This window comes from Canis aureus, chromosome 8 (assembly GCF_053574225.1).
Source record: "Canis aureus isolate CA01 chromosome 8, VMU_Caureus_v.1.0, whole genome shotgun sequence".
In the NCBI taxonomy this organism is placed as follows: Eukaryota; Metazoa; Chordata; class Mammalia; order Carnivora; family Canidae; genus Canis; species Canis aureus.
Window position 1 is genome coordinate 72,108,136 of NC_135618.1, and position 26,017 is coordinate 72,134,152.

General features: G+C 55.9%; 1 protein-coding gene across 5 annotated transcripts in view; it reads left to right on the forward strand.

Annotated features, from left to right (window-relative positions):
- GTF2IRD1 (GTF2I repeat domain containing 1) overlaps positions 1–26,017 on the forward strand; it is a 111,815-nt gene that overhangs the window by 50,398 nt on the left and 35,400 nt on the right. For 4 of the 5 annotated variants that reach the window (XM_077908262.1, XM_077908260.1, XM_077908264.1 and 1 more), the window contains exons 9-20: positions 869–1,052; positions 6,235–6,260; positions 7,142–7,250; positions 8,189–8,226; positions 8,688–8,768; positions 9,400–9,489; positions 16,035–16,082; positions 17,011–17,076; positions 18,070–18,253; positions 24,321–24,370; positions 24,590–24,646; positions 25,908–25,991. In XM_077908262.1, coding sequence (XP_077764388.1) covers positions 869–1,052; positions 6,235–6,260; positions 7,142–7,250; positions 8,189–8,226; positions 8,688–8,768; positions 9,400–9,489; positions 16,035–16,082; positions 17,011–17,076; positions 18,070–18,253; positions 24,321–24,370; positions 24,590–24,646; positions 25,908–25,991 — 1,017 coding nt within the window. The remainder of the gene's footprint in view (positions 1–868; positions 1,053–6,234; positions 6,261–7,141; positions 7,251–8,188; positions 8,227–8,687; positions 8,769–9,399; positions 9,490–16,034; positions 16,083–17,010; positions 17,077–18,069; positions 18,254–24,320; positions 24,371–24,589; positions 24,647–25,907; positions 25,992–26,017) is intronic. The other variant, XM_077908263.1, reaches the window with a different exon arrangement.

The following is a 26,017-nucleotide window of genomic DNA, read 5'->3' on the forward strand; positions in this document are numbered from 1 at the left end:
TCTGGAAGCAAGAAGGAAACAAGTCACACCACTTCATAAGCCTGGTTTCTGTCTACACTGCTGGTGGCAGAGTTGTCCGTGTCCAGTTTCTGTCCCTGATGAGTGAGAGGAATGCCAGACGCCTCCCTGGAGGAAAGAGCATGTGTGGAGGACTGGAGGAGTTCCCCCGAGAGAGCCACCCACCTCAATCCTGGGAGCTTCCTTCAGCCACTCCATCACTCAGGGGAATGTAGGGAGCAGCTAGCCTGTGTCCCATCCTGTCTAGATCCCAGACGAGATCCCAGTGACCACCCCTGCTCCCCTGGAGCTGAAGTTCCAGGTAGTGAACCAGCAGACAGATGAATGTGTCTATAGCATCAGGTTTCAGTAAACATGGGGTGGAGCACAGAGTAGGGTTTATCACAGGGAGATGGAGGGGGCTGTTGTCAGCTAATGAGGTGACATTGGAGAGGACACCTGAATGGGGAGAGGGAGAGAGAGAAGTGTATGGTGATTTGGGAGAAGAATGTCTCAGTAGCCAGAAGAGCACGTGCAAAGACCCTGGGGCAGGTGTGTGCGTGGCCCACACCTGTTAGGGAAGTAGGAAGGAGGCTGGAGGGACTAGGGTGAACAGAGGGGTGAAAGGGGCATCAGGTCAAAGGTGATGGGCACCCAGTCACATGGAGCCTCGTAAGCCCTAGTAGGACTCTGGCTGTCCCTGAGGGGGATGGGAGCCTGTGGGCAGTTTTCAAGAGGAAGTGACATGCTGCTGCCTGGCTGGGGTGGCACAGGGGAGGGGGCGGGGGAAGGTCATGGTGACCGCGGCCCTGGGGCCCCCGCATGGCCCGCTGCTTCCGTCCCGTGCTCAGCCTTGCTGTTGCCCTTCCAGCGGAAGCCCTGGGCCTGGACCACATGGTCCCCGTCCCCTACAGGAAGATTGCCTGCGACCCGGAGGCTGTGGAAATTGTGGGCATCCCGGACAAGATCCCCTTCAAGCGCCCCTGCACCTATGGGGTCCCTAAGCTGAAGCGGATCCTGGAGGAGCGGCACAGCATCCACTTCATCATTAAGAGGTACAGGGTGGGGTGTGGCGCCTGGGCTCAGGGCACCAGGTGTCAGGGCTGGGCAGGGGCATCCGCAGGCGGTGAGGAGGGGCCCTGGCGGGTGATGACGGTGCAGAGGTGGAATCAATGGGTTCTGACTCAACCAAGAGGACAGGCGAGTCTGGGAGAGGAGTCGGGTTCCTTAGCCTGACAGCCGTGTGGGGCCCTCCTTCCTGGCTCCTCAGAGGCTTGAGCAGGGAAATGGAGGCACAGTGCCTGTCCTGAGCAGGCACTCTGTCAGGTTTGTTTGTATGTACGTATGTATGTATGTATTTATTTATTTATTTAAGATTTTATTTATTTATTCATGAGAGACACACAGAGTGAGGCAGAGACACAGGCAGAAGCAGAGGGAGAAGCAGGCTCCATGCAAGGAGCCCAATGCGGGACTCGATCCCCGGTCTCCAGAATCACGCCCTGGGCTGAAGGCAGATGCCCAACCCCTGAGCCACCCAGGCATCCGTCAGGTTTTAGTAAGATGGTTTCCTCCCAACTACAGAGACTCGAGGCCTTCGAACTTACCTGCAATGAGAGGGGAGCTCACCTGAGCTCAGGTGGGGTGGGCCTGCCTCTCCCCTTCGCACCCCACATGCAGCTTTGTGGCTGCCCTACGTGGTGGTGGTCGGGCCTCCTCCCCTGTCCTCCCTGGTGGCCTCCCCTGGTGCATCTGTGGATGGGTGGGGAGAAGGCAGAACACAATGCATTCCAGAACTGCGCACCCCGCCCCCCGGAGCTGGGTGGGGGGTTGCTCTTGGACATCACCCAGCCTCCTCTCCCGACTCCTGCAGGGGAGTTTGCACTCATGGCTGGTTGGGCTCACCACCCAGGAAGCATCGGGGTCTCCAGGCAATGTCCAGACTTCCCAGGGTGCTTCCTCCTAAATGGAGGGGTGGCCGGAGGCCATGGCATCCAGCCCCCCACCTCCAGGCAGCGCTGCTGCGGCAGCGTCCAGGCATCTGTCCGCCAGCTCTCTGAGGGCGTGCTGCCAGTGTGTGCGTGCTTGTTAGACCAAAGGCAGGCACTGGGGGCACGGACTCTGGCTCGTTGCCGAATCCCCAGCGCCTAGAACAGCCCTGGGTATGTAGTACATGCTCAGAGTGTATGTGTGGAATGGATGGATGAATGAATGAATGAATGAACAGACAAACTAACAAACGGATACTTGCCCAGGGGTACAAGGAGCCTGGGTGTGGGCAGAGGCTGGGGATCACTCTGAGAGCACAGGGCTGTGGAGCTGTGCCCGAGTGATGGGAGGTGATGGGAAGGACCCTGGCAGGATTGCTGGAAGCCGGGGTGTGTGTGTGTGTGTGTGTGTGTGTGTGTGTGCTGTCTGTGGGGCTCTCTGGCTGCAGGGGAGAGGGGGTGCGGGCTGGGCAGCAAGCTCTAGGGCAACTGGGGCCCTGGAGGTGGGGAGACTCCGGAGGAGGCCGCGGCACAAGCCAGCGCCAGGGGCTGACGTGGTGGCTGCCTTAGGGGTGGATTCTGAGCTCTGCTGGATTTACCGGTGGGTGGAATGTGGGGGTGTGTGGGGGAGCACGGAGGCCAGGGCCACTCTACATTCCTGCGTGTGATTGAGGGAAGCGGGGGTGGAGTGGGGAGGGCACGCCGGGTATGCTAACTTGGAGGTGCTCCGGAGATGGGATTTTCAGAGACCACACTGAGAAGTCAGAAGCTCTAGAGAAGTCTGTGTCAGAGACAGACAGTCTGAGAGTTGTCAGCATGGGCCAGGGGGGGTCGCCAGGGAGGGTCACCAGGGCAGACTCAGAGGTGAGATGGGGGTCCCCATGGAGCGGGGGTAGAGGAGGAGGGAGGAGGGGAGGAAGAGGAAAAGGAGGAGAGGTGGGGGAAGGGAAACTGCCAGCAAAGGTGGCTGAGAAGTGCTGGGGGTGGGGGGTGGGCAGATTATTCTAGAAGTCAGCCGGGCCCCCGGGGTCTCCTGCCCCTGGGGTGCCGCACACACGCAGCCCCACACACACATGCAGCCCCATGTCTGAGTCCTTGCTGCTTTACCTGCCTTCCGCCTTTGTCTTCACCCTTCAAGGCTTGCTTATCTCTGGGTCTGGAAGGCCTCCCTTGTCCTCATTCAGAAAAAAACTCACCCTCCTGCAGCAGATGGTTTCTTGACCTCACCTGCTCCCTCTGCCAGGCTCCTGGCAGGCTCCCTTGCGGCAGTGGGGCCGCCTCTGAGCTGTCTCGTGCCCTCGCAACCCTGACTGTGGGGTCCCCCTTGGTAAATGACTCTGGAGGTGAATTGAAGTGACTCGCCCCTCTGTCAGGCAGTGCCTCCTGTTGTCTGGCTTAAATCTCTCTTGCTGCCACCTGTTTCCTTCAGATGACTCTTGGTATAGGGGGAGGGGGACTAGGTGGGGAGAAAGCTGTAGGGACACCCCAGCATCCCTGTAGTATTTAGGTCCTCACCTGAATTAGTCCCTGTGGTATTAGGTCCTCACCCGGGCTGACTTCGATCTACCCCAGTCTAGACTGTGGTTTATTCAGTTCTTGACTGGGTTTTGCCACGGGCCTCCTGCAGGCCCCCGCCCTTCACTGGGCTCTACTGGGGACTTCACAAACAGTAGGCAGAGCCACACCTGTCCCCAGAGGCCACTACCAGTCATGGGGGTGAGGGGGGCGAGTGTCACTCCTGTGATGAGTCCAGGGCACGAGAGGATGGCAGGTTTCCAGGTGTCAAGTCAGTGGCATCTGAGCAGCAAGCCTAGGGGGCTTCCTGGAGGAGGAGGCTTTGGCATCGGGCAGATTAGGCCTGAAGTCACTTGAAGCAGGATAACCTTGAATAGTGCCTCCCTTCTGAGCCTTTTCCCTGGTTTGCAAAAATAAGGACAATGACGTGTCCATCCCTCGATTTTTCTCGACATATAATGAGGCAGACATAACTCTTGGCACATAGTAGATGCTCAATAAATATGAGTGCTTTCCTTGACCTCATCTCCCTCGTGTACAAGAAAGCAGTGAAGTGCATTGGTGCTGACAGCCTGAGTTTGAGTCCTGGCCCCGCCTTTACCAGCTGTGTGTTCTTGGGCAAGTTACGTAACTGCTCTGCGTCTCACTTCCCTATCTGTGAAATGGGGCTAGTGGTTGTCCATGCCTCACGGTGCTAACGGGAGACTGAATGGCTGGATGGGACCGGAGCGCACCGAGCAGCGGCTGTTCTGTTCTCAGCCCTCTGGACACTTTCTGCTGTTACACATCGCAGCCTGATTAGTGGAGCATTTGAGAAATGCTCGGGAGAAATAAATTGGGAGAAAGGGCTGAGGAGCGGCCAGCAGATGGGGTCTCTGCCCCAGGCTGGAGGGAGGCCAAGGGGAGAAGCCACTCGACGAGGACTGCGCGTCTTGTTATTGGAGGTAGGGGGCTCCCCAGCCGCCCAAACCCCTGTTCCCACCAGGACACCGGCCCCCAGGGAGAGGATCCAAGCTTCCGCCCGAGGGGCAGGCATATCAGTTCTACCTCAGGCAGAATTTAAGGGGGAAGAGTATCTGGAGGGGACCCTAGAAGTCTGGGCTGTGTTTGGAAGATTGACAGCAGCCCCTGGTCAGTACGCCTGTCCAGTGGGCCTTCCAGGCTGGGCAGCCCGTGAGGGCACCTGTCACAGTTCCCGAGCCACATCAGACCTCCCTGTCGCCTGCCTGCCAGTTCCACCCAGGAACCCGGGCAGGCCCGGTGCTGCCTCAAGCCTCTGCCTCTTGGGCTCACCGATAAATGGGTAACGCCGTCAATAATAAAACCAGAGTTGACACCTGGGTGGCTCAGTGGTTGAGCCTTCAGTTCAGGTCATGATCCTGGGGTCTTGGGATCGAGTCCCACATTGGGCTTCCCACAAGGAGCCTGCTTCTCCCTCTGCCTATGTCTCTGCGTCTCTCTCTGTGTGTCTCATGAATAAATAAATAAAATCTTCAAAAAATAAAATAAAACCAGAGTGGAGGCGGGCAGCTTCCTTGTCACCAGGTAGGGCTGAGGAAGAAAATTGATTTCCCCATAGGGGCTCCCATGGCTGCTCAACCTCATGGGACCCAGATGAATGTGGGCCCCAGGAGCAGGGGAGCTGGGGTCCTTTCAGAATGAGGACGGGACATCACGTCTGGGGCCTTGGTGCTCCGCTCCGGTGGCCCGAGCTCAGCCTCCCACACTCACTTTTGGCCTCCGTTTGAATTTCCCACTGGGCCTACCCTGGGCATCGTTTGGCTCCTGTGTCCAGGCTCAGACATCCTTTCCTGGGCCCCATGGAGCGTCTGTAGCCTCAATGAGGCTACAATGAGCCTCAATGAGCCCACGACCATGGGCTCATTCCCTTGTCCGGCCGCTCTGTGGCATGCAGGCTTTGCTGTAGGCACCCCCACACCAGCTGCCTATAAGGTTCCCCCGACCCTCTGGGTAGTATCCAGGTGGGGGCTGGAGTGGAATAAAAAGAACACCAGGCACTAGAGGTAGTGGGCTGGGTGATCCCAGCTTCCTCACCAACCTTCACTCCACCTTCATGTTTCTGGCCCAGACTTCCAGGCATCTTATCAGGATTATGCAGGGATCCCAAATGGTCGCAGGTCCCCAGCCATCCCTCCTGCAGTCTGTGCTCTGTGTGTGATGGAGTGGCCGTTGGGGGCCCCCCTCCCATTACCTACTTGCCTGAGCACAGCACTGGACGCTGTTCACCTCCTCCCTGAGGTCTTCCCTGACCCTCTCCCTGCCTGGGCCCCATTGGCTTCCAGGACACCGTGAGGGGTCCCGTTGTTACCCTGCGTGGCTGTGATCTGGTAACAGGCCTGGCTTGTGCAGATAACCGAGAGCTCCTTGGGAGTGAGGACACAGCCTAGGGGACTCTGGTGGGAAATGGTATGTCATCTTCCAGCTGTGGCCAAGGGGAGCTCAAAGCTGGAAGCGGCCCCTCGGTCACCAGGCTGAACAGGTTGAAACCTCTAGGATCAGCCAGGGGCTGGGAGTGTTTTGGGGTACCTGGCTGTCCTGGGGTGTGCCCTCTCCTGTCCCTGGGCATGGCCAGCCCAAGACCCAGGTCTGTAGCAGTAGCCTTGTGTGTGGGACTCAAGTGAGCATCACCGAGGGGGCCTGCAGGCCTAACCCTGAGCCTGGGGGGCCCCTCAGGCCTGCATGGCTCTCACATTCCTGTCTCCTCTCTCCCCAGGATGTTTGATGAGCGGATTTTCACAGGTACGTGTAGGGACCATCTTGTCCCTTCTGATGGTGCCAAGTAAGTGCTTGACCTGCCATCACAGTGGACCCCGGGGTTGAGGGGGAGCCTGGGTATGGCTTCCGCACCCAGGGTAGACACAGTGCCAGGTTCCCAGGTAGATAGCACCCCCCGTCCCGGGAATCCGGTAATAATAAAGCTAATGTTGGCTGAACGCTGTTGCGTGCCAGGTACTCTGCTAAGCTGTGAGCATGTTCAATGTTACTTTGATTTCATTTGGAACAGCCCTCTGAAGCGGGTTCTGTTCCCGTCCTGAGGCCTGGCTGTAAACCCAGGGCTCTGAGGCCTCAGCCAGGAGGCAGCACCCTTCCCATGAGGAAGAGGCTGGCTCTGCCTGGTGCAGCAGCGGGAGTGCAGATCTCGGGGCATGACATACCTGGTCCTGGTCCCGGCCTATGTCCCACCAGCTCGGTGACCTTGGGCAGGGTCATAGGGACCTCAGTTTCCACATCTGTGAAATGGGGGTATTGAGAAGCCCTTTCCCCTGAGTTCCTGGGATAATTAAATGGGAGAATGGTCCCATAGTTCGGCCTTGGGGGCAAGTTGGTCTCTTTCCTAAGGGTTCCCTTGGCTTTTGTAGTGGAATGTTAGGTCAGGACAGTCATATCTGACTGCTTCTTCCTCCTGCAGTCCTCCTATATCTCTTGGTCTCCTCTGGCACTGGGGCTATATTCCTTCTCCCAGGGGAGGCATCTCTACCCAGGACCTATTTCTGGCTTGGCAGAGGCCAATACACAAAAGGTGTCCTCAAGAGCCTCACACAGGCTCCTGCCCAGGTGCCCCGCAGGCAGGCAGGAGGCTGGAAGGCCTTTGCCCTGACCTTCCCACCCTTTCCACCCAGGGAACAAGTTTACCAAAGACCCCACGAAGCTGGAGCCAGCCAGCCCGCCAGAAGATACCTCTACAGAACTCTCCCGTGCCACGGTCCTCGACCTGCCCGGGACCACTCGGTAAGGCCCCACCCAGCTCCTGGCCCACCTCCCCAATCTGGGCGGGTGGTATTACCTGCGGGGAGGAGCACGGCCTGGAGCTGGCTAGAGGGTGCGGTGCTCAGCATCTCCTGACACCCTGACACCCCGACGCCCTGTGTAGGCACAAGGTCATTCCCCCACAGACCCCCCTCCACACCCTGTGTCCTCACCCCACTCTGGGCCAGGGAGAATCCAAAGGGACAGAGGAGAGCAAAGGCCCTGCTGACTTCTTTCTACCTGGAGAGCTTCTGTCCCCCCTCAGGATCTAGCCAGATGTTGCCTGGTCTCTGGGAAGCCTTCCCTGGCACCTAGACTCGGTCAGGCACCTGCCCTGTGTGTCTACAAGGCCCTGCACTCAGCTTGTGAGAGCATCGGCCAGTGCCCCCCACCCAGGCTCCGGGCTCCTTGACACCAAGGATGGCCCATTTATCCCAGAATCATCATGTCCAGCCCAGGATGCCCCCACGGTGCTCTGTGAATTAAGTGAATCATCCCTCCGGGGGCCCTGTCCACCTTTGCACCCCACCCCTCTTCCTAGACCTCTGTACTCGCTCCAGGCTGGTGGTCCTTCAGCTCCCAGTCCCCCCAGCAAGTGCTGGTCACCACTGTACTAAGTGGTGGGGCTCCCAGACTCGCCAGAGCCAGGCCTCAGGAACTCCCAGCCGGGGTGGGGGACGGTGGACGCCCAGACCGTTCACCCCAGGATCGCGAACAGAATCTTGGCTCAGGCAGCAGGTGACTGTTGTCCTGGGAAAGCCAGTGCTGGGCATTTTGCCCGTGGGGAGGACTGTGATGTGGGGATAGGAGGGAATGTGGTCAGGGGAGCAGAGTTGGCTGCAATCGTGGGCTCCTGACTGCCTGGAGGAGGAACCTAGGGCTGATGCCATGTCGTTTCTTGGCCTCCTTCCTTCCCACAGGTCAGACAAGAACAGTATCTCTGAAGACTGTGGGCCAGGTGAGGAGGAGGAAGACCCCACTGTGTGTGTCCTGGGGTGAGAGGGCGTCCACCAGCACCCCCCAGCCGCCGTGGGGAGGAGGCAAGCTCAGACCAGGAGCCTGAAGTCCTAATAAGTTACCCTGCCACTCCTGCCCCCACTCCTGAGGCCTCAGAGGGTGCTGGGAGCTCACTGGGGGGCTGGAGGGGCAGGTGGGACGCACAGGAGTCGGGAGACCCGGATTCTGGCATCACCACTGCTTCTCCGTGTGTCTGTGGCAAGTGGCTTCCCTCAGGCGCCAGGCCTGTAAACTGGGGATACCAGTCTCTGCCTCTCTGGGCTGGGCAGGAGCTTGAGGCCAGCATGACTTTCCCTGGGGTGTCACTAATAAGTTACAGACATAAGAATGTTCTGGAAGGTTTGCTTTGCCCGGCCAAGCTCACGCCCACACCTAACTGGCTCCCTCATTTCCTCCTTGCAGGAACTTCTGGGGAGTTGAGTGGGCTGAGGCCCATTAAAATTGAGCCAGAGGATCTAGATATTATTCAGGTCACCGTCCCAGGTAAGGGACAGATGTCTGAAGGGCTGACCTGCTGCACTGCAAGGACCTCCAGGAATCAAACAGCTCCCAAAGCAGGGCTCCTGAACTGGCCAGAACCCCGTGTCCCCTTCTGGGCTATCCGCTCTGTCTCCTGAGGGCTAAGAAGGGGTTTCCAGCCATTGTTTCTCTAGTTTGGTCCTGAGAACAGTGGGGTATGGAATGTGCTTTCTGCAGCCGTGTCTGCCCCTGTGCTGGCAGTCCCATCCCTTGGCTCTGGCCATCCTGAAGGTCCCCCACAACTTCCCTCCTAGGCCTGACTCCCCTGGGATTTATAAGGCAGGAGGGAGGAGAAAAAAAGGTATGGGAATGGGAGGGTCTGAGTTTGACACCAGACTTGGAATCTTCTGAGCCTTGGTCTCCATATCTGTGAAAAAGAGAGTACGCTTGGTCTCTGGATGCTCAGCGTGGGGTCCCACAGCTCTCAGGCTCCCGCCTGGCCTCTGGCCTAGCTGGTCACTAAAGCCATCCTCCCAGAGTTCCCGGGTTCGGCTTCCTTAGGGGTCCTGCTCTGTGGGCATGTGGGGCTGGGCTTCCCTGAGGGACCGTGATGAGGTGGCACAAGCAGAAGTTGCTGTTGTCATTTTGTCTCCAGACCCTTCGCCCACCTCTGAGGAAATGACAGACTCAATGCCTGGGCATCTGCCCTCAGAAGATTCTGGTTATGGGATGGAGATGCTGACTGGTAAGAAATGGACTGGGGACCCACCTTCCTGGGCGTAAGGGGGAGAAGGGTGGGCCAGGAAACCCCCAGGCTTCCCTTGGTATCGATTGCTCCCCTCAGGGAAAACCCAGTATATGCCTGACTCCCTGTGCAGCCTAGGTTCCCTTCCGGAGACTTAAAGTAGGTCTTGGTTATGTTAAGTCTGGCTTCTACATCTTTCCCAGAGGCCCCTGTGTGAATTAGCTTGTTCATTTGTTCAGCACCTATTTGCTGAGCACCTACTAGGTACCAGGAGGTCCTGTATACAGTGCTGGGGACAGAACAGAATACCAAACACATCAAGGTCCCTGTGTTCCCAGCGGAGACAGAGTAAGCAAATCAGTAGGTAAAATAGAAAATCAGATGGTGGGGACTCCTGGGTGGCTCAGTGGTTGAGCGTCTGGCTTTGGCTCAGGTCGTGATCCCGGGGTCCTTAGATTGAGTCCCGCATCGGGCTCCCTGCAGGGAACCTGCTTCTCCCTCTGCCTATGTCTCTGCCTCTCTCTCTATGTGTCTCATGAGTAAATAAATACAATCTTAAAAAAAAAAGAAAGAAAGTCAGATGGTGCTGAATGCAGTGGGGGACACCAAGCCAGAAGGGGCTGGGTGTGAGGGGCGGGGGTGCAGTGGTGGTGGGTAGGTGGACTTGGGTGGTTAGAGAGGACCTCACTGAGAAAGTGACTGGAGCAAAGACTGGAAGGTGGTGGGGGCCACTAGACGTCAGGAAAGAGCTTTCCAGGCAATGGGAATACTATGTGCAAAGGCCCTGAGGTGGGTTATGCCCAGCATGTCCAAGGAGAAGCAAAGCAGCCTGGGTGGCTGGCACGGATTGAGGTGAGAAGGATGAGATCAGGAAGATAGGTGATGGTGTGGGTTATGCAGGGCAAGTACGGACATTTTAACAGTGTTTACTCTGCCCGTGGGGTTGAGGATAAACTGCAGGGGAATGAGGACAAAGGTAGAAACAGATTGTTGTAATATCCTAGCCAACACGACAGGTCCATCAGGTAGATAGCAAAGGGGAGGGCATGGGATTCTGTAGGTTTTGTGTTTGTAACTTCATTTAGGAAATGTTCAAAAACATGCAAAATTTAAAATAGTAGTTTAATGAATCTTGTGCACCAAGTGCCCATCTCCAGCCATTATCAACAGATGTTCTGCATTTCTTATAGATCATAAAAGTAAGAATTACTATAGATAAAAAAGTTTTTTATTTTTTTAAGATTATTTGAGACAGCAAGCAGGAGCAGGGGGGAGGGGCAGGAGGAGAGGAAGAGAGAATCTCAAGCAGACTCTACTGAGTGTGGAGCCCAGTGTGGGGCTCCGTCCCAGGACCCCAAGATCATGACCTGAGCCAAAATCAAGAGTTGGATGCTCAACCCACTGAGCCAGTGAGGCTCCCCCGGGGGAAGTTTTTTAGAGGTTGGTTATCACAAAGACAAATAGCATGTCAGCGTTCGCAGATATGCTAGAAAATGATGTTAGTACTCAAATAATTCAAATTTGGAAAGCTTTGTAGTACAGGCTGCAGGGCCAGGCCACGAAACTCAAGGGGACTGGACTGGCTTTTTTTGTTTCCCGTGTGTGCAGTATCCGGCATGGGCTTGATTGGAAGTAGAGGGTGGGGGCGCCTAAGGGTACGAGGCATAGCAGGTGGCATTTAAATGACCAGCGCAGGGGCGCCCGCCTGGCTCAGTTGGTGGAACGTGCAACTGTTGATCTTGCTTGGGGTTATGAGTTCGAGCCCCACTTTGGGCGTAGAGATCACTTAAAATGGTGAAATTAAATAAATGAACAGTGCAAAGCGGTTTCAGAAGTGTAATGCTCATCATGAAGAGCAACTGCAGAGAGGTATTGGCGGTGTGGCATTTATGTAAGTTTGGAAACATAAAAACAGTGCTGCTTTATGTTTTATTAAAAAATCAGGTGCAAAAATGACAATGCTAACTTGTATTCACTCTGGCTGTTTGTTAAAATATTCTGTGTGCTTTTCTGCACTTTAGAAATTCTTCCCCAACCAAAAATAGACACATGACTGGAAAAACATAAGGTTTCCTGCAGGCCCAGGCGGGTGGTGCCATGTTAATTGGTGACAGAATGAAAGCAGAACGTCTCTGCTCCTTGTCCGCTTCCGTCGTCTCTGTCAGGGAGCATGGCCTGGACACGGGAAAGCGTCAGAAGGACCCAGAAGGACCCCGTACTCCTGCTCAGTGAGGAGATGTGCAGGCTCGTCAGAGCAGCTGTGGATGCCTGTCAGTCTCTAGCTTCCGAGGAGTTGGATCCCAGGCAGATACTACCTAAGCTCCCCTCCCACAGCACTTGAGAAGTCATGGGGTGTCCATGGAAAACAGACTTTTCCAGAAGAGCGTTTGTCCAAATGGCAGACAGGTCGAACACCTGCCCATCCTGGGCTCAGTTCTGAAACAGGTTGCCACGCAGATGACTGAACCATCAGAAGGGACCCAGTGGAGGCACATTCTTTAGGACCGAGTTGACTCATGGGACACCAGGATCTGGGGCCGACCGTGGGCCAGCTGGGGTGGCAGGGCGGCACGGGGACCCCAGCCTCTTCCTGGGGGAGCTTTCCCACACTGTCTTGGAAAGCTCGGTACTTCCTCTCATATTTATCAGTTGGGTAAAGGTAGCTGCAAGGTGTTGCAGTTGGCAGATGCCTTGGGAAAGGGTGCACAATGTACCCAGGAATGACATTACTTGTGGCCTTCGGAGGCCAGATACTGGGCTGGAATCCACAAGAAAAATTCACGGCCCGAGGATGTGTGTCATGGGTAGTGTTCCCCAGGGACCAGACTCTGAGCTGGAGTTTAATGGGTGGGGGGCTATTCGGGGCTGCCCTTGGGATCAGCATCTATGCAAGAAAGGAGGTGGGAGCACAGGGGCGCCAAGAGGGAGACGCAGCCCCGCCAGTCCCGTGAAAAGCTCTGGAGCTGAATGGCCCCTTGGTATTGTTCCAGGTTGAAGTGGGATATCTTCCCTTCGGTCATGGGATGGGAGTCGCCCTGGGAGGGCAGTGCTTTGAGGGGCAGCTGCCACGGCCCCTCGCCAAGCACACTCCCTGCTGCTGCGGCCATACGCCTTTCCTGGAAGGGGACCTGAGGGGCGCATCCCAGGGTCCGGCCCCACATGAACGGATGATCGATTGCACACAGAAAAGAAAGAGCAGGCAAGACAAACAAGGGCAGCCTCAGAGACACAGAAAGAGGCATCTCTTCTGCACCCCTTAATCGGGCCGAACCTCTGTTGAGCATAGTGAGAAATGGGTGCTCCTCTGGTGCTGGCAAGAATGCAGATTGCCAAGTTGCCTTTTCAAGAAATACGTCAGCTTGAAGAGCTGTCAAAACAAGCACTTTTCTGGTAGCTCCCGGGGATCCAGTCCTGGGAAAATGATCTGAAATACGGATCGCGTCTCCCGCACGGAGACGTTCATGACTGTGTTACTGGGGACGGTGGAGAACCGGAGAGAGCCAGCCGCGCCATCAGGGAATTGTTGGTGGCAGCCTCCTGATGGACTGTCAGCCCCGCCAAAAATAGGCAGGAAGGGGGAGCACGGAAGGGCACAAAGCTGAGCTGTGTGCAACTGTTGAAAGAATAATCACCGGTTAAACAAAAAGGAAGGGATCGCCGCCATAGTAGCTATATGAGGTTACGTGGTGTGTCTTTTTGTTTCCTAAGTCAGTTAGGGTGTGCTTTTAATACCTCGGTCGGGGAGAAAGAATATTCTGGATGGGTGGGGCAGGACCGGACTTGGCAACAGTTGAGATGAGCTGAGATGACCTGAGGCTCAGGATGAGCTGAGCACCAGGGGTGGCGGGCCACCAAGGTCTCAGGGCACCGGGCTGTGGGCACAGCATTGGAAGAGAAGACTGTGGGTGTCTCTCTCCATCGGGACACCAGGGAGCTAGGCGACCGAGGACTAGCCTATGGCCATGGTCCATTTCTATTGGAAAGGCGTCTCCTCTTTGGTTTGACAGAGAAGGGGAGCCTGAGGTCTGGCACAGCCAGTCCCCCCACAAGGTCACCCAGCCTTGGGCTGGAACTCAGGTTTGCTGACCGCCTGTCCAAGGCGCCTTTCCAAGCCCCACTCAAAACCTATGAAGCGGGAAGATTCTGAGGCTTTCAGGACCGCCATGGATTAGAAGGGTGTGTGTGTGCACACGCGTGTCCGTGTGTGTGCTTTTTCTGCTTACATGTGTACATCGTAAAGTAAATGATGCAGGGCTATGTCACCCATAGAGGAGACGCTCCGCTGCCCCCTCCTCGGGCAGCTACCAATTTAGCATCCATCCCTCGTATGTCTTTTCTGCAGATGTGCATATGTACATCACTACGATTTTGCACAAATTGTCCCGCCTTCCCTGACCTGGTGCCTTGGACACCTCTAGAGCGCTGTGATGTTTGGCGTGTTATTGATCATTTCTGGAGGATGTTGCCAGTTACTTGCAGTTGAGAATGTGGGAGCCGTGACCAAGTGGGTGGGCTCGTTCAGGGTAAATAGCCCAGTCTCCAACACCTGGGTGGAGAATCTGGCAAGTTCCCCACATTTGGAATTTGGAACCCCAAAACACATGGGTCACGGCCCCCCAGGAGTGGAACCTAGCCCTCCTTACCGGGGCCGAAGATACCTGGACTTGGTAGACGGCAGAGATGGGTCCTCTCCTGCTTTGGCTTTCCAGATTGTTGCCACAGCCAGGACAATGGCACGTGGACAGCTCACGGCAGGGACAGACACCCTGGCCAGGTCTCCCCCTCTCCAACCCACCTCCTAACTTTGATTGGTGCCCCAGCCCCAGGGACTGATAGTCACCTGACTCCTTGTCATGGGTCCCTGCCCAGGAAAACTCCTGATGGCCCTGCTGGTCTCACTAGACTCCTCTCTGTCTGCCTGCCCTCTTCACCCAGAAATAGCAAAAATACAGTGTATTTGCAGGATCTTCCAGAAGCTGACCCTGAGATAAGGCTTCGCATACTTGCATGGGAGGAGGTCCAGGCACACGAACCTGGGGTGGAAGTGGGACAGGGACGGTGCAGGAGTGGTACCGGGCCCATTACCGCTGTGGACAGCTGAGTCGGGACCACCAGGGCTGCGTCAGCCGCACACTGAGTTACGCAGCCGGGCGAGGAGGGACCTGGGGTAGTGATCCTCTGGATCGCCCTGCATCGCTGGCAGAGAGCTGCCTGCCAGGCTCTGCTCCTCTGCCCTCACAGCTTGCTGGGGCTGCCACTGCAGCCAGAGTCGAGCCTTCAGGCAGAGCCCAGAGGGCCCAGCATCCGCTGCCCACAGTGTGTCTATTTCCCTGACCAAGCTTTAGGCCTGAGGCCCAGGGCTGGCCCTCTGCCTTTTCAAGTCTGCTGAGCATAGGTGCAACCCTCCAGAACCTTCCAGCGCCTTCCAAGCTACGCCCCAACCCTCAGGCTTGCCTGGTGATCCCGAGCACAGGCTCACGGTTCCCTCCATCCTGAGCGAATTTTGACTCTTGGCAGCTCTGCCGACATCAGCCCCTTGATTTCTGGCTCAGCGTCCTGTATGGGACAAGGGACCATGCCCTGTAGCCCTCGTCCCCACGTGCTCCCTCCGGGAGCAGGCGGGAGAGCAGATGGGCACTGGCCAGGAGTCTGGCAGACCTGAGGTCACCTGCTCCACCGCTCTCCAGCCCGGCTACCCGTCATGGGCCGAAACAGACCCTTGAAGGCTTAGTCCTGTGTGAAGGCACCTGGTGACACTTCCCAAATTACAGCCTCCTTCCGGTGGTTTCAAATACTGAACAGCCCTGATGCCTTCCTGGCTCTGGCCCTGGCAATAAGGGGGTGCTGCTGAGGGAGGCCCTGCAGTGTGCCTGTCCAACCCCCCGGCCCCGTGCACCCCGGTCTGCTGTCTGTGCACGTGTACTTCCTCCTCCAGCCAAACCTCAGTTTGCAACCACCCCCCGCACTGCACCCCTCTCTCCCCCCACTGCTTTCCCCAAACCCTGGTCTCCACCCTTGGTGTTCCTCTCCTGCAGAAAGCCTCCCTCAGCCCCCTCCCAGGCCACCAGGGGCCCCCACCCCCATACAGCTCCAACACTCCCCTGTTCACGCACCATGGCCTGGCTGCCTGGGGACGAGGCTGGATCTGTTGCTCTGAGCTTAGGTGAGGGTCGGTGCCATCTCCTTAGCCAACGGTCTTCACGGCATCGCTGCTGATGGGCATTAGGTGTTCGATCTGGTGTTACAGCAGGACAAGGCTTTGTCTTGTCCCTGAGTAGCCTAGCACCTAGGGCAGAACCTAGAACATGGAAAGGACCAACTGGGGTCTGGTCTCCAGAGGGGTACATGCCAAATGTGTGAGGCACCTGGCTCTGAACTTGCCCTCCTTGTGTGAAGACAAGGGTGGGGTGCCTGTACAGGATCGAGGTCCCTGATCCCTTCTGGGGGGTTGCTATGCCACACCCCACTTGTCTGGCCTGACCTTTGCAGCATTCAGCCCAGGAGGTGATGCCCGTGGCTTCCTGGCACCCTCTGTTCTCTTTCAGAGAAAGGCCCCAGCGAGGACCCGCGGCCTGAGGAGAGGCCCATGGAGGGTGAGGCACTGTCCACCTCTCACATTTCACCCCATCACCCCATCTCTCCTCCCCTCCTGCATGCTTCCCCTCCCTGTTGTCTCTGGTTCTCTCCATCCCAAATCCCCCCAACACCCTGTTTGGACGTGAGAGTCCTGCGGGCAGCCTAAGGTGGGCGGAGGTTTATAGACCTGTCTTCCAGAACTAGGAGGTACCTGGTCAGTACAAGCAGCTGTTTCTGGCAAGGGAAATGCAGAGCATTCTCTGTCTTTATTTTTATACACACCCTGCTTCTTTCACAAAGGTTTGAAGTCTGGAGTCTGAGAGAGTGCTATTGAGGCTGAGAAGCACAAAATTGGCTTTGTGTCCAAGAGATCTGCCCATTCTCAGGAACACCACTCATTCCCTTCCTGCTAAGTGAGAGTAGTGCAGGGAGAGATCAAAGTGGGGATGGCTCTGTTTCCTCTTGGGAGTATCTGCCCCAGAAATGGAATCGAGTGGGTGTGAGAGGAGAGAAGGGTCATTTCCCTAAACTCAGCCTGCCCTGGGGTGGGAGTAGAAAAGTCACTGCCACCTGGTGGTGGTGTACTCAATTTGCAGGCTTACCAGCCCCCAATAGCTGAGTCACTTCCTTGGCTGGTCTAGAGTGACAAACGCTTAGAAAGGGCTGTGGTCATTCTTAGGCTGCAAAATCTTCCAAACCTTCATTCAGGCCCAGTGACACTTTAGACCTGACTTTACAAGCAGATGTTTGAATTCAAGAATTGCAGACCTGTTTGGGGAGTCATTCCTGAGGAAACAGTTTACCTGCCTCCACCACCCCGGCCTTCCCCCATTCCAAGGTCCCAATGCAGGGTCATTCTTGGTGCCGGCAGAGCTGGGACATGAGCTGAGAAGTGGGGTGCTGCTGCCCCTGGGGAGGCCCAATAGGCTGCCTTTTGCCTTCCAGACAGCCACGGTGACGTGATCCGGCCCCTGCGGAAGCAGGTGGAGCTGCTCTTCAACACACGATATGGTGAGCAAGGAGCCAGCCAGGGCCCCAGGGCAGGTGGCACTCCCTCCCGCTGCCCTGTTTTCAGAGGGACTTTGGATCCCACTGCGCCCTGCTCTGGGACAAGGCAGGGAGGAGATGGAGGGGCTGGGGCCCATTGGGAAGGGGATGGGGACACCCAGGGAGATGAGACACTGCCCAGAACACCCCCACCACCACCACCAAAATGTGGCCCCGGCCTTCTCCATCACAATTGGCCGCAGGTCGGAGAGCCCATTCTGTCCACTGCTGTAACTGACCTCTGTCCTCAGGGACACCTTCATTCAGGGTCCTCGAGAGGACTCACACAGAGCAAGAACTTCCCTACTCGAGAGTCCAGGAAGGAGGCTGGGGGGCAGGGCAGGGGAGGCTTTTCTTTTATTAGGACCCCCAATGGTTTGCCAGGCGCTGGCTAGGGGCTTCACGCAACCTTTCCCAAAGTCCAACAAAATCCCTGTGTCCTCATACCCATTTGACGGACAGGGAGACCTCAGGCCTGGGGAAAGTGTGAGTGGCGGTGCCCGGCCTGGGCCTCAGACCTGTCCCATTCCCAAGGTATGGTGTTGGGCCACCCAGGGTTTTGGTGTCATGTATGGTAGCAGGGGGCTCTCTGGAATCCTTTCTGGCATCACAGGGACAAGTGGGCTTGGGCAGAGCCGATGCCAGGCCTCACCAGCCATTGGTGGTTTCTCATGCAGTGCCTGAGTGTGGGGGTTTAGGGGTCCCCCTGACTCAGGTTCGCATTCCTCAGCTCTGGGGCTCTGCTACCTGCGTCACATCCACTCTGAGTCCTGGTCCCTTACCTGCAGACTGGGGCAACAGGACCCAGCTCTCAGAAGGGTTGGGATGAGGTCAACTAAGCATTGACTCTCAAGAGAGCCCTGGCACCTGCACCCCCACCCAGATGTGGGAGGCTGGAGCCGTGGCTCGTGGCCTCGGAGCCCTGGTGGCCCCCCTACAGTAGCTGTGTCTCTGCAGCCAAGGCCATTGGCATCTCGGAGCCCGTCAAGGTGCCGTACTCCAAGTTTCTGATGTACCCAGAGGAGCTGTTTGTGGTGGGGCTGCCCGAAGGCATCTCCCTCCGCAGGCCCAACTGCTTCGGGATCGCCAAGCTCCGGAAGATCCTGGAAGCCAGCAACAGTATCCAGTTTGTCATCAAGAGGTAAGGCCTGGTATCCCTGGGTGGCGCAGCGGTTTAGCGCCTGCCTTTGGCCCAGGGCGTGATTCTGGAGACCCGGGATCGAATCCCACGTTGGGCTCCTGGTGCATGGAGCCTGCTTCTCCCTCATAAATAAATAAAAAAATTTAAAAATTAAAAAAAAAAGAGGTAAGGCCTGGCTGCAGCCACAGGGGGCCCCTCCAGGCCTGCCTGGCATCTCGGGGTAGCACCAGATTGCCATCTTCATCTTTAGATTGGGGCAGGCTTTTTTATTGTTTTGAAACTGGCAGGGGGAGGGGGGGTTTGGCCACAGTTGGGCAGGCATGAGGTTTTTGCCCAGGCCTGCTGGACCCGAAGCAACCCTACTGTTTACCTACATGTGGAATGGAAATCTGTCCGCTGGCTTGAGATCCTGGACTGTTCTGAGGATTCTCTGGGCATGTGTTGGTATCCTGGGCCAGAGGTATTGCTGAGGGCAATGCCCATTACCCCAGGGTTTTTGTCTTCGAGGGCCCAGTAGAGCTCCACATATCCAGCCTGTGTGCCCAGCTCAGACATAAAGCCCCTGTGGAGGTGGAGGCAATTATCGATTTAGGGCAGGGAGTGAGAGGGGGCTCTGGGGTGACTTGTTTGTTGGTACTGTGTGTTACTGTGGTGTCATGTGAATTTAGGCTTGGTTTGGTTGAAAGTGGCAGGAAAGAGGAGAGTCCTAAGGGTTCTTCCCCCTGGGGGATTTGAGGCCCCCAAATTGAGAGATTCATGGCATACCTTCTTGGCAGGTGATGCATTGTTGGGGGCAGGCCCCCAACAGGGCTTCATTTGCGCCAGGAGGAACAAGGAATGGGGTTCTCCAAGAGATACAAATAATGGACATGTGATTTTTGCCTTCCACAAATACATCTTGAGTGCCAGCTGTGCACTAGGCTGTGAGAAGCAGCACATGCCGAGATCTGCCCTCGAGTTGGCCAGTCTCATTGACTAAAACTACCGTATGATGTCAGGTAGAGATAAATGCTATAACCCATGGTCTGGGGGCAGAGAGGGGCAGGAGGAGCCTATCAGGAAGCATGGCATGCTGATACCTGGTGAGAGACCATTCAGGCAGAGGGAATGGCAGGTGCAAAGGCACTGAGGCATGGGCATGCTTGCGTGTCTGAAGACCAGTGAAGCACCAGCATGGCGTGGCCATGCACAGTGAGCAAGGGAAGAGTAGTAAAGCCTAGGAGGGAGCAGGGGCCAGATTATACAGGGTCTTGGTCTAGCTTAAAGAGTTGGGATTTTATCTTATATTTAATGACAACTCACTGGAAGATCCAAGGAAGATTCTGAGAATATGATGCAATCTGGTCTTTATTATTTTTTTTCTCCAGCTGTGAGGTAGAAGAGGATCTGGGGGCTGTGGGCAGGCAGGGGCAGAAGCAGGGACCAGTGAGGAAGCTTTCCTCTGGCCCCCGGGCAAGGTGGTAGCTTGGTGAGAAGTCCCATTCAGGCGGTATTCTGAAGATGAGCTGTCAGAATTTGCTGACATGTTGGATGTGGAATGTGAGAAAAAAAGGAATCTGAATGGCTCCGGGTCTGATCACCTGGGGTGGCGGTGATGCCATCCTCTGCGATGGAGGGGGTGCAGGCAGAGGCTGCAGTCTGGAGTCGGGTCTGATACGGGTTTGTCTGCAGTGTGTGGGGTCTTCCTGCAGGGGGGACGGCAGGTGGATAATGGGACTCACCTCCCTGCTCAGGGGAGAGGTCGGGGTGGGGACAGGACCTTGGGGCCTGAATGTTCTGAACACATCCAGAAGGGACGTGACCCCTGGGGGCGCCTGCCACATCCGACCTCCAGACTGAGAACCAGAAGCACTTGGGCAGCTCAGAGGTAGGAGCCAAGTTCACAGCACGTCCTCATGAGCTGACCTTTCTCATTGTTCAGTGCGGACACAGCTCCCCTCTGCGGTCTCACGAGCATTTTATCATGCTGCTTTACACTTAGAAAGGGAGGCAGACTAGTTGGGTGGCTCTCTGCAGACCGAGAGGCCCTCTCCGGGTGTGAGCCCAGGGTCCCGCTCCTCCCCGTGACCTTGGGTAGGTGGCTCCAGGGTGTTAAACGGGAAGCACCATGCCACTTCCTGGAGTGGCAGTGGAGGTCAAGGCTCAGCAGAGGGCCTGGCACACTGTAAATACTCAATGGAGATAGGTCTGTTTTTTTTTCGTAACGTCAAGTTTATTGGAGTTTAATTATATTTGGTAAAATTCACCAGTTTTAAGTGTATAGTCCTTTGAACTTTGACAAGTTCATACGTCATATAACCACCACCACAATCAAGATGATCGGGGCACCTAAGTGCTCAGTGTTTGAGCGTCTGCCTTTGGCTCAGATCATGATCCCAGGTCCTGGGATCAAGTCCCACATCAGGCTCCCAGCATGGAGCCTGCTTCTCCCTCTGCCTGTGCCTCTGCCTCTCTCTCTGTGTCTCTCATGAATAAATAAATAAATAATCTTAGGAAAATAAAACATATGGCACAGTCCCATCACCCCAAAACGTTCCCTTGTGTCCCTTTGTGGGCCACCCCAGCCCCTGGCGACCGCCCATCAATCTTCCATCATTGTTTTGCCTTTTCCAGAATGTCCTACAAATGCAGTGACAATGTGCCACCTTTTGAGTTAGCTTTTGAGGTTTGCTCATGTGCTTTGCCTGGATGAGGATTTCCATGTCTTTAAAAATAAATCAGTTTTTTTAAGATTTTATTTACTTGGGCAGCCCTGGTGGCTCAGCGGTTTAGTGCCGCCTTCAGCCCAGGGCGTAATCCTGGAGACCCAGGATCGAGTCCCACGTCAGGCTCCTTGCATGGAGCCTGCTTCTCCCTCTGCCTGTGTCTCTGCCTCTCTCTCTGTCTGTCATGAATAAATAAATACATCTTAAAAAAAAAAAAAAGATTTTATTTACTTATTTGAGAGAGAGAGAGCACAGGAGGAGGGAGAGGGACAGAACTGAGAGGGAGAGGTCGATTCTGCCCTGTCCTGAGCAGGAAGCCAGATGTGGGGCTCAATCCCAAGACCCCAGGATCATGACCCCAAGCTGAAGGCAGACACTTAACCAGCTGAGCCAACCAGGTGCCCTCAAAATCTATCAGTTTTATTTATTTATTTTTAATCAGTTTTAAAAGTTAAGTTTAACTGATTCGAGTTTCCTGAAAGTCAAGCAAAGTCTATGATTTTGAGAGAGCGCTGAGCTGTGCTAGGTGTGACATTTGAGGGTGATTCTGAGAGATTGAGCACTTAGTGTATTTATTTTGTGATTTCTCATTTTAAAAATCAGAAAATACTGCTGGGAATATTAAGTGTAAAGGAGCCACTTGTCATTTATTTTACTTTAGAGAAGGGTGCCTTTGGCGGGTGATGTAAATGTTCTGGAATCAGGTAGACATACATCTGTATAAACAACTTTGTGAACCTCCCAAGAACCCCGGGTTATGCTTCAGAGGTGAATTTTATGGCATGTAAGTTCCATCTCAATTAAGTATATGCATTTATTTTCTATATATGTATGGATACAGATACTGGTGCGTATTGGTCTGCTGAGGCTGCTGTAACAAAGGATCACAGACAGGGCGGGGGAGAGCACTGAAACCACAGAGATTTATTTCTCACTGTTCTAGAGGCTGGAAGTCCAAGATCAATGTGTTGGCAGGTTCAGTTTCACCAGAGACCTCTCTCCTTCATGTGCAAGTCACCACCTGCTCACTGTGTTTTCAGGGGGCCTTTTCTCTGTGTGCTCACATCCCTGGGGTCTCTTTCCATGTGATCTATTCTCTTCTGCTTATAAGAGCACCAGTCAGGGGATAAGGGCACACTCCCCACCATGTCCTCATTTAAATTTAACCATCTCTTTAAAGACACCGTCTTCAGATATAGTCACATTCCAAGGTACTGCAGGGTCAGGGCTTCAGCATATGAAATTCAGGGGGGGCACAGTTCGTCCCATAAAAAATACAGAGTTGACCCTTGAACATGCCCAGGGAAGTAGTGGTGGAACGTTCTGGTGGATGTTATGCATTCTGACCATGACCACCCGGCATTTGCAGACCCCAGAGGTTCAGGCCACAGACCCCAGCTGCAAGTTCAGGGGTCCCTAGACCACCTACACTTCTGAGCAACTGGCTCAGAATCTGAGGCCCCCCCTCCATGACTCCCCAGGGTTCAATAACTAGCTGGAACCACTCATAGAACTCAGGAAGTGCTATATTACAATTACTTTTTGTGTCAAGGATAATAATCAAGACAGGCCAAATGAAGGGACACAGAAGTCAAGGTCCCCACAGTATCAGGGCATGTCGCCCTTCAGCACCGAGCTTCAGTGTCCATGATTTTTATTGGGATTCATTATGTTGGCATGCTTGATTGCCTCTAGAAATCAGGAGGGTGGGCGGATATCAGGTGGCTCAAAGCCCCGGCCCTCTGATCACAGGGTGCATCTTCCAGAATCCTGAGTCATCTCGTTAGCATAAACTTAGGTGTGATCCCAGTGTCCCTGCCAGGAATAATAACTCAGACACTCCTGTCACTGGAGAAATACCAAAGATGAGAGGTTACCTCCCAGAAGCCAGAGACAGGAAACAAACTCTGTTATATAGCACTGATTCTAAATGCCCTGTTTTCGGGCACCTGGGTGGCTCAGTGGTTGAGCGTCTGCCTTTGGCTCAGGGCGTGATCCCGGCGTCCTGGGATTGAGTTCTACATCGGGCTCCCCACAGGGAACCTGCTTCTCCCTCTGCCTGTGTCTCTGCCTCTCTCTGTGTGTCTCTCATGAATAAATAAATAGAAACTTTAAAATAAATAAATAAAGTAAGTAAGTAAATGCTCTGTTTTCAACGCAGGCCTATCCGCTCTAAGAGAGGGAGGCATGGTCTGGAGTCAGTGGCAGGCCGAGGGCATTGAGGAGATCAGGCTGGCCAGGGGACTGTGGAATGGGGACACCATTCCTTCAAATCTCCCGAAGGGTGTCATGGGGCAGGGGGTTCATGCCGACCGGGGTTCAGTGTGAGGATGGGTCTGTGGGTGAGGCTGCCAGGAGAGGTAATGAGCTCTCTGTCACAGTGGTGGCCAGGCAGTGGCACAGAGACCCTGCCTAGAAGGGAGGCCAAAGGCCAGATTCACAGGGCACCCCCCCCAATCAGGCAGCCAATGGATGAGGATTTGGTGCCTCTTCTGGCACTAGGCACCTGGGTATCTGCCCAGAGCTGGGCTCACAGGGCTGAGTGGGGAGGGAAGGAGACACAGCCCTGCCCTGGAGTACAGCCTCAGGAGCTAGAGAAGTTTGCATGTAGAACCCCTCCGCCACTACCTCTCCCCCTTCTCCTTATGAGGAAACTGAGGCCAGGAAGTAGAATGGCGTCTCCACTGTCACCTGTGAGAGTCAGGAGCAGAGCAGGGCTCCCAGGCTAAAGTGCTCTGTGCCGACACATCAGATGAAAGGTCTCTTGGCTGGAGAGACGCCCGGGTGAGGGGGCCAGGGCACCTCACTCACCTTCTTTGTGCCTGGCTCCTCATCCTGTAAATGATGGAAACAGTACCCGCCTCAAGCAGGTCGAGAGGCCTCCAGGACATCCAGGAAGGCCTTTGTGGGGTCTAGAGTTACAGACATGAATGCAAAGCAGGGAGTTGGTCCCCGAGGCCCCAACTCCAAGTGAACCCTCCAGAAACCCCATGGGGACCTTCCCTGCCCTTCAAGATCTTGCCATGGGGTAAGCCCGGCTGCCTCTGCACTTCCAGCCGGCCCTGTGGGAAGCATCCCAGAGCCAAGGGGCGGTGTCAGCTCTGCTTGGTGTGGGTCGAGCCGGCCTCCCTCTGGGCCAGATCCGCAGAGCCCAGCACAGCCCCCCGATGTCAGGTGTGGGTCGGCAGGACAGGTGCCAGGCTGGGGGGATGCTGGTGTGGGTGAAGGGACAGGAACCCCAGAGCTGGGCTGTCCAGAGCTGGGAGGGCCTGTTGCATAGCTGTGTAGACTCAGGGGTGTGGAATGAGGCTGCAGAGGGAGACCCGGAGGGGCCTCAGTGATTGCCCTGCTGTGTTTTCCAGGCCTGAGCTGCTCACCGAGGGAGTCAAAGAGCCCATCACGGACAGCCAAGGTACCCCGCGCAAGGTCATGGGCTGAGGCACCGGCCAGATGGGTGGGGGGTCCCCGGTCTGTGCCACCATCCCTCATCCTTCCTCTCTCCTGGTCCCGCCTCCCCTGGTGCCCCCACCACCCTCCCTGTCGGGTTCCCCCCCAAAGATACCACCTCTGTGCCTGGGTCCCAGGAGCTGACTGCTCACCCTGGCTTCTCTCCCCCCCTCCCCGCCCCCAGAGAGGGATTCCGGGGACCCCCTTGTGGACGAGAGCCTGAAGAGACAGGGTTTTCAAGGTAAGGTTGCAGCTCAGGATGGAGTCAGCTGTCCCAGTGCCATGATCTGACCTGGCTTGGGTTTGGAGGGCCAGGCTGTGGGTGGGAGGGGCTGACCTCCCCACGTCAGGGCCTGGGGGACTGGGTGAGGCTGGCTGGCAGGTGGGGCAGGAAGAGAAGTCTCCATCAGGGTGTAGAGGGGATGGCAGGGCGCAGGGCAGGGGCCGGCCTGCTGTCCATCTGACCCACTCCCTACCAGGCAGTTAGCTGTCGTCTAAATGCGGAAGCCCAAGGAGGCCAAGTCCCCAAGGGCCAGGGGGTCTGTGGAGGAGAATCAAGAAGGACTGAGAGGCAGTGAGCAGGGAGGAAGATGGATGGAAGGTAGGAGAAGCTTGCACCAATGCAGGCGGGGTGGCAGGCAGGAGAAACAGAAGCAGGGAGTCCGTGTGCATGTGAGGACCGCTCAGGGGTGTGGCCATGTGTCCCCGAGGCCGGGTGTTCCCCACGTGGCCCCTGGCTGATCCCTGTGGCTCTGAGGGGACAGACCAGCGAGACCAGTGACAGGAAGGGCCAGCCCAGGGAGTGGGGCGTCCAGAGGTAGGACCCAGATCCTGGAGGGGCAGCTGCTCCCTGCCCTGTCTCCCTGCCCCCCGGGCAGCAGAACCACCAGCTGTGACGAGGGACCCTGATGGCTCTCAGCCCACTCACAGCTCCTCATACCCAGCCTCACAGCAGAGGGGGTCCTCACCACACCCCCACCACCCAGTCACCCAGAGGTCCACTCCCTTCCTCCCTCCCCATTCTCTCCCCAGGCAGTGCCAGGCTACAACCTCTTGAGGTCCGCGGCCCATCTGGGGCCCCCATAGCATAGGCTGGCCCATGGAGTCCTTAGCTGATGCCCCCAGCAAAGGGGAGCGACCCAGAGTGGTCCTTCCCACCGCCCCCCCCAAAGGCCCTGCCCCTAGCCCACCAGGGCGCCAGAACCTGCTGCCTCTCATGGGGCCTCTTACCTTTCAGGCTTATTTACTGGTTTGGTGGTTTTCAAATGTCAACAATTAACTTAATTTCCCACTCATGGCTGTTGTCACAACCGCGTGCGTCCTTCCGGAAAAACACATCTCTGTCTAGATGTTCCTTCTGAAGGACTCTGAGGGGCCCACTTGGAGGATCTGATAATTGCCAGAGAAGGAGTTCCCCATAATTAGAAAATCATATTCCTTAAAAGTCCCCAAGTGCCCTTTAATTTAACGGCCCAAATCCATAATTGTTTTTCACTTCGCAGAAAATTATGATACTAGACTCTCGCGCATCGACATCGCCAACACGCTGAGGGAGCAAGTCCAGGATCTGTTCAATAAGAAATACGGTGAGCCCCGGGGCACCCAGGCGGGA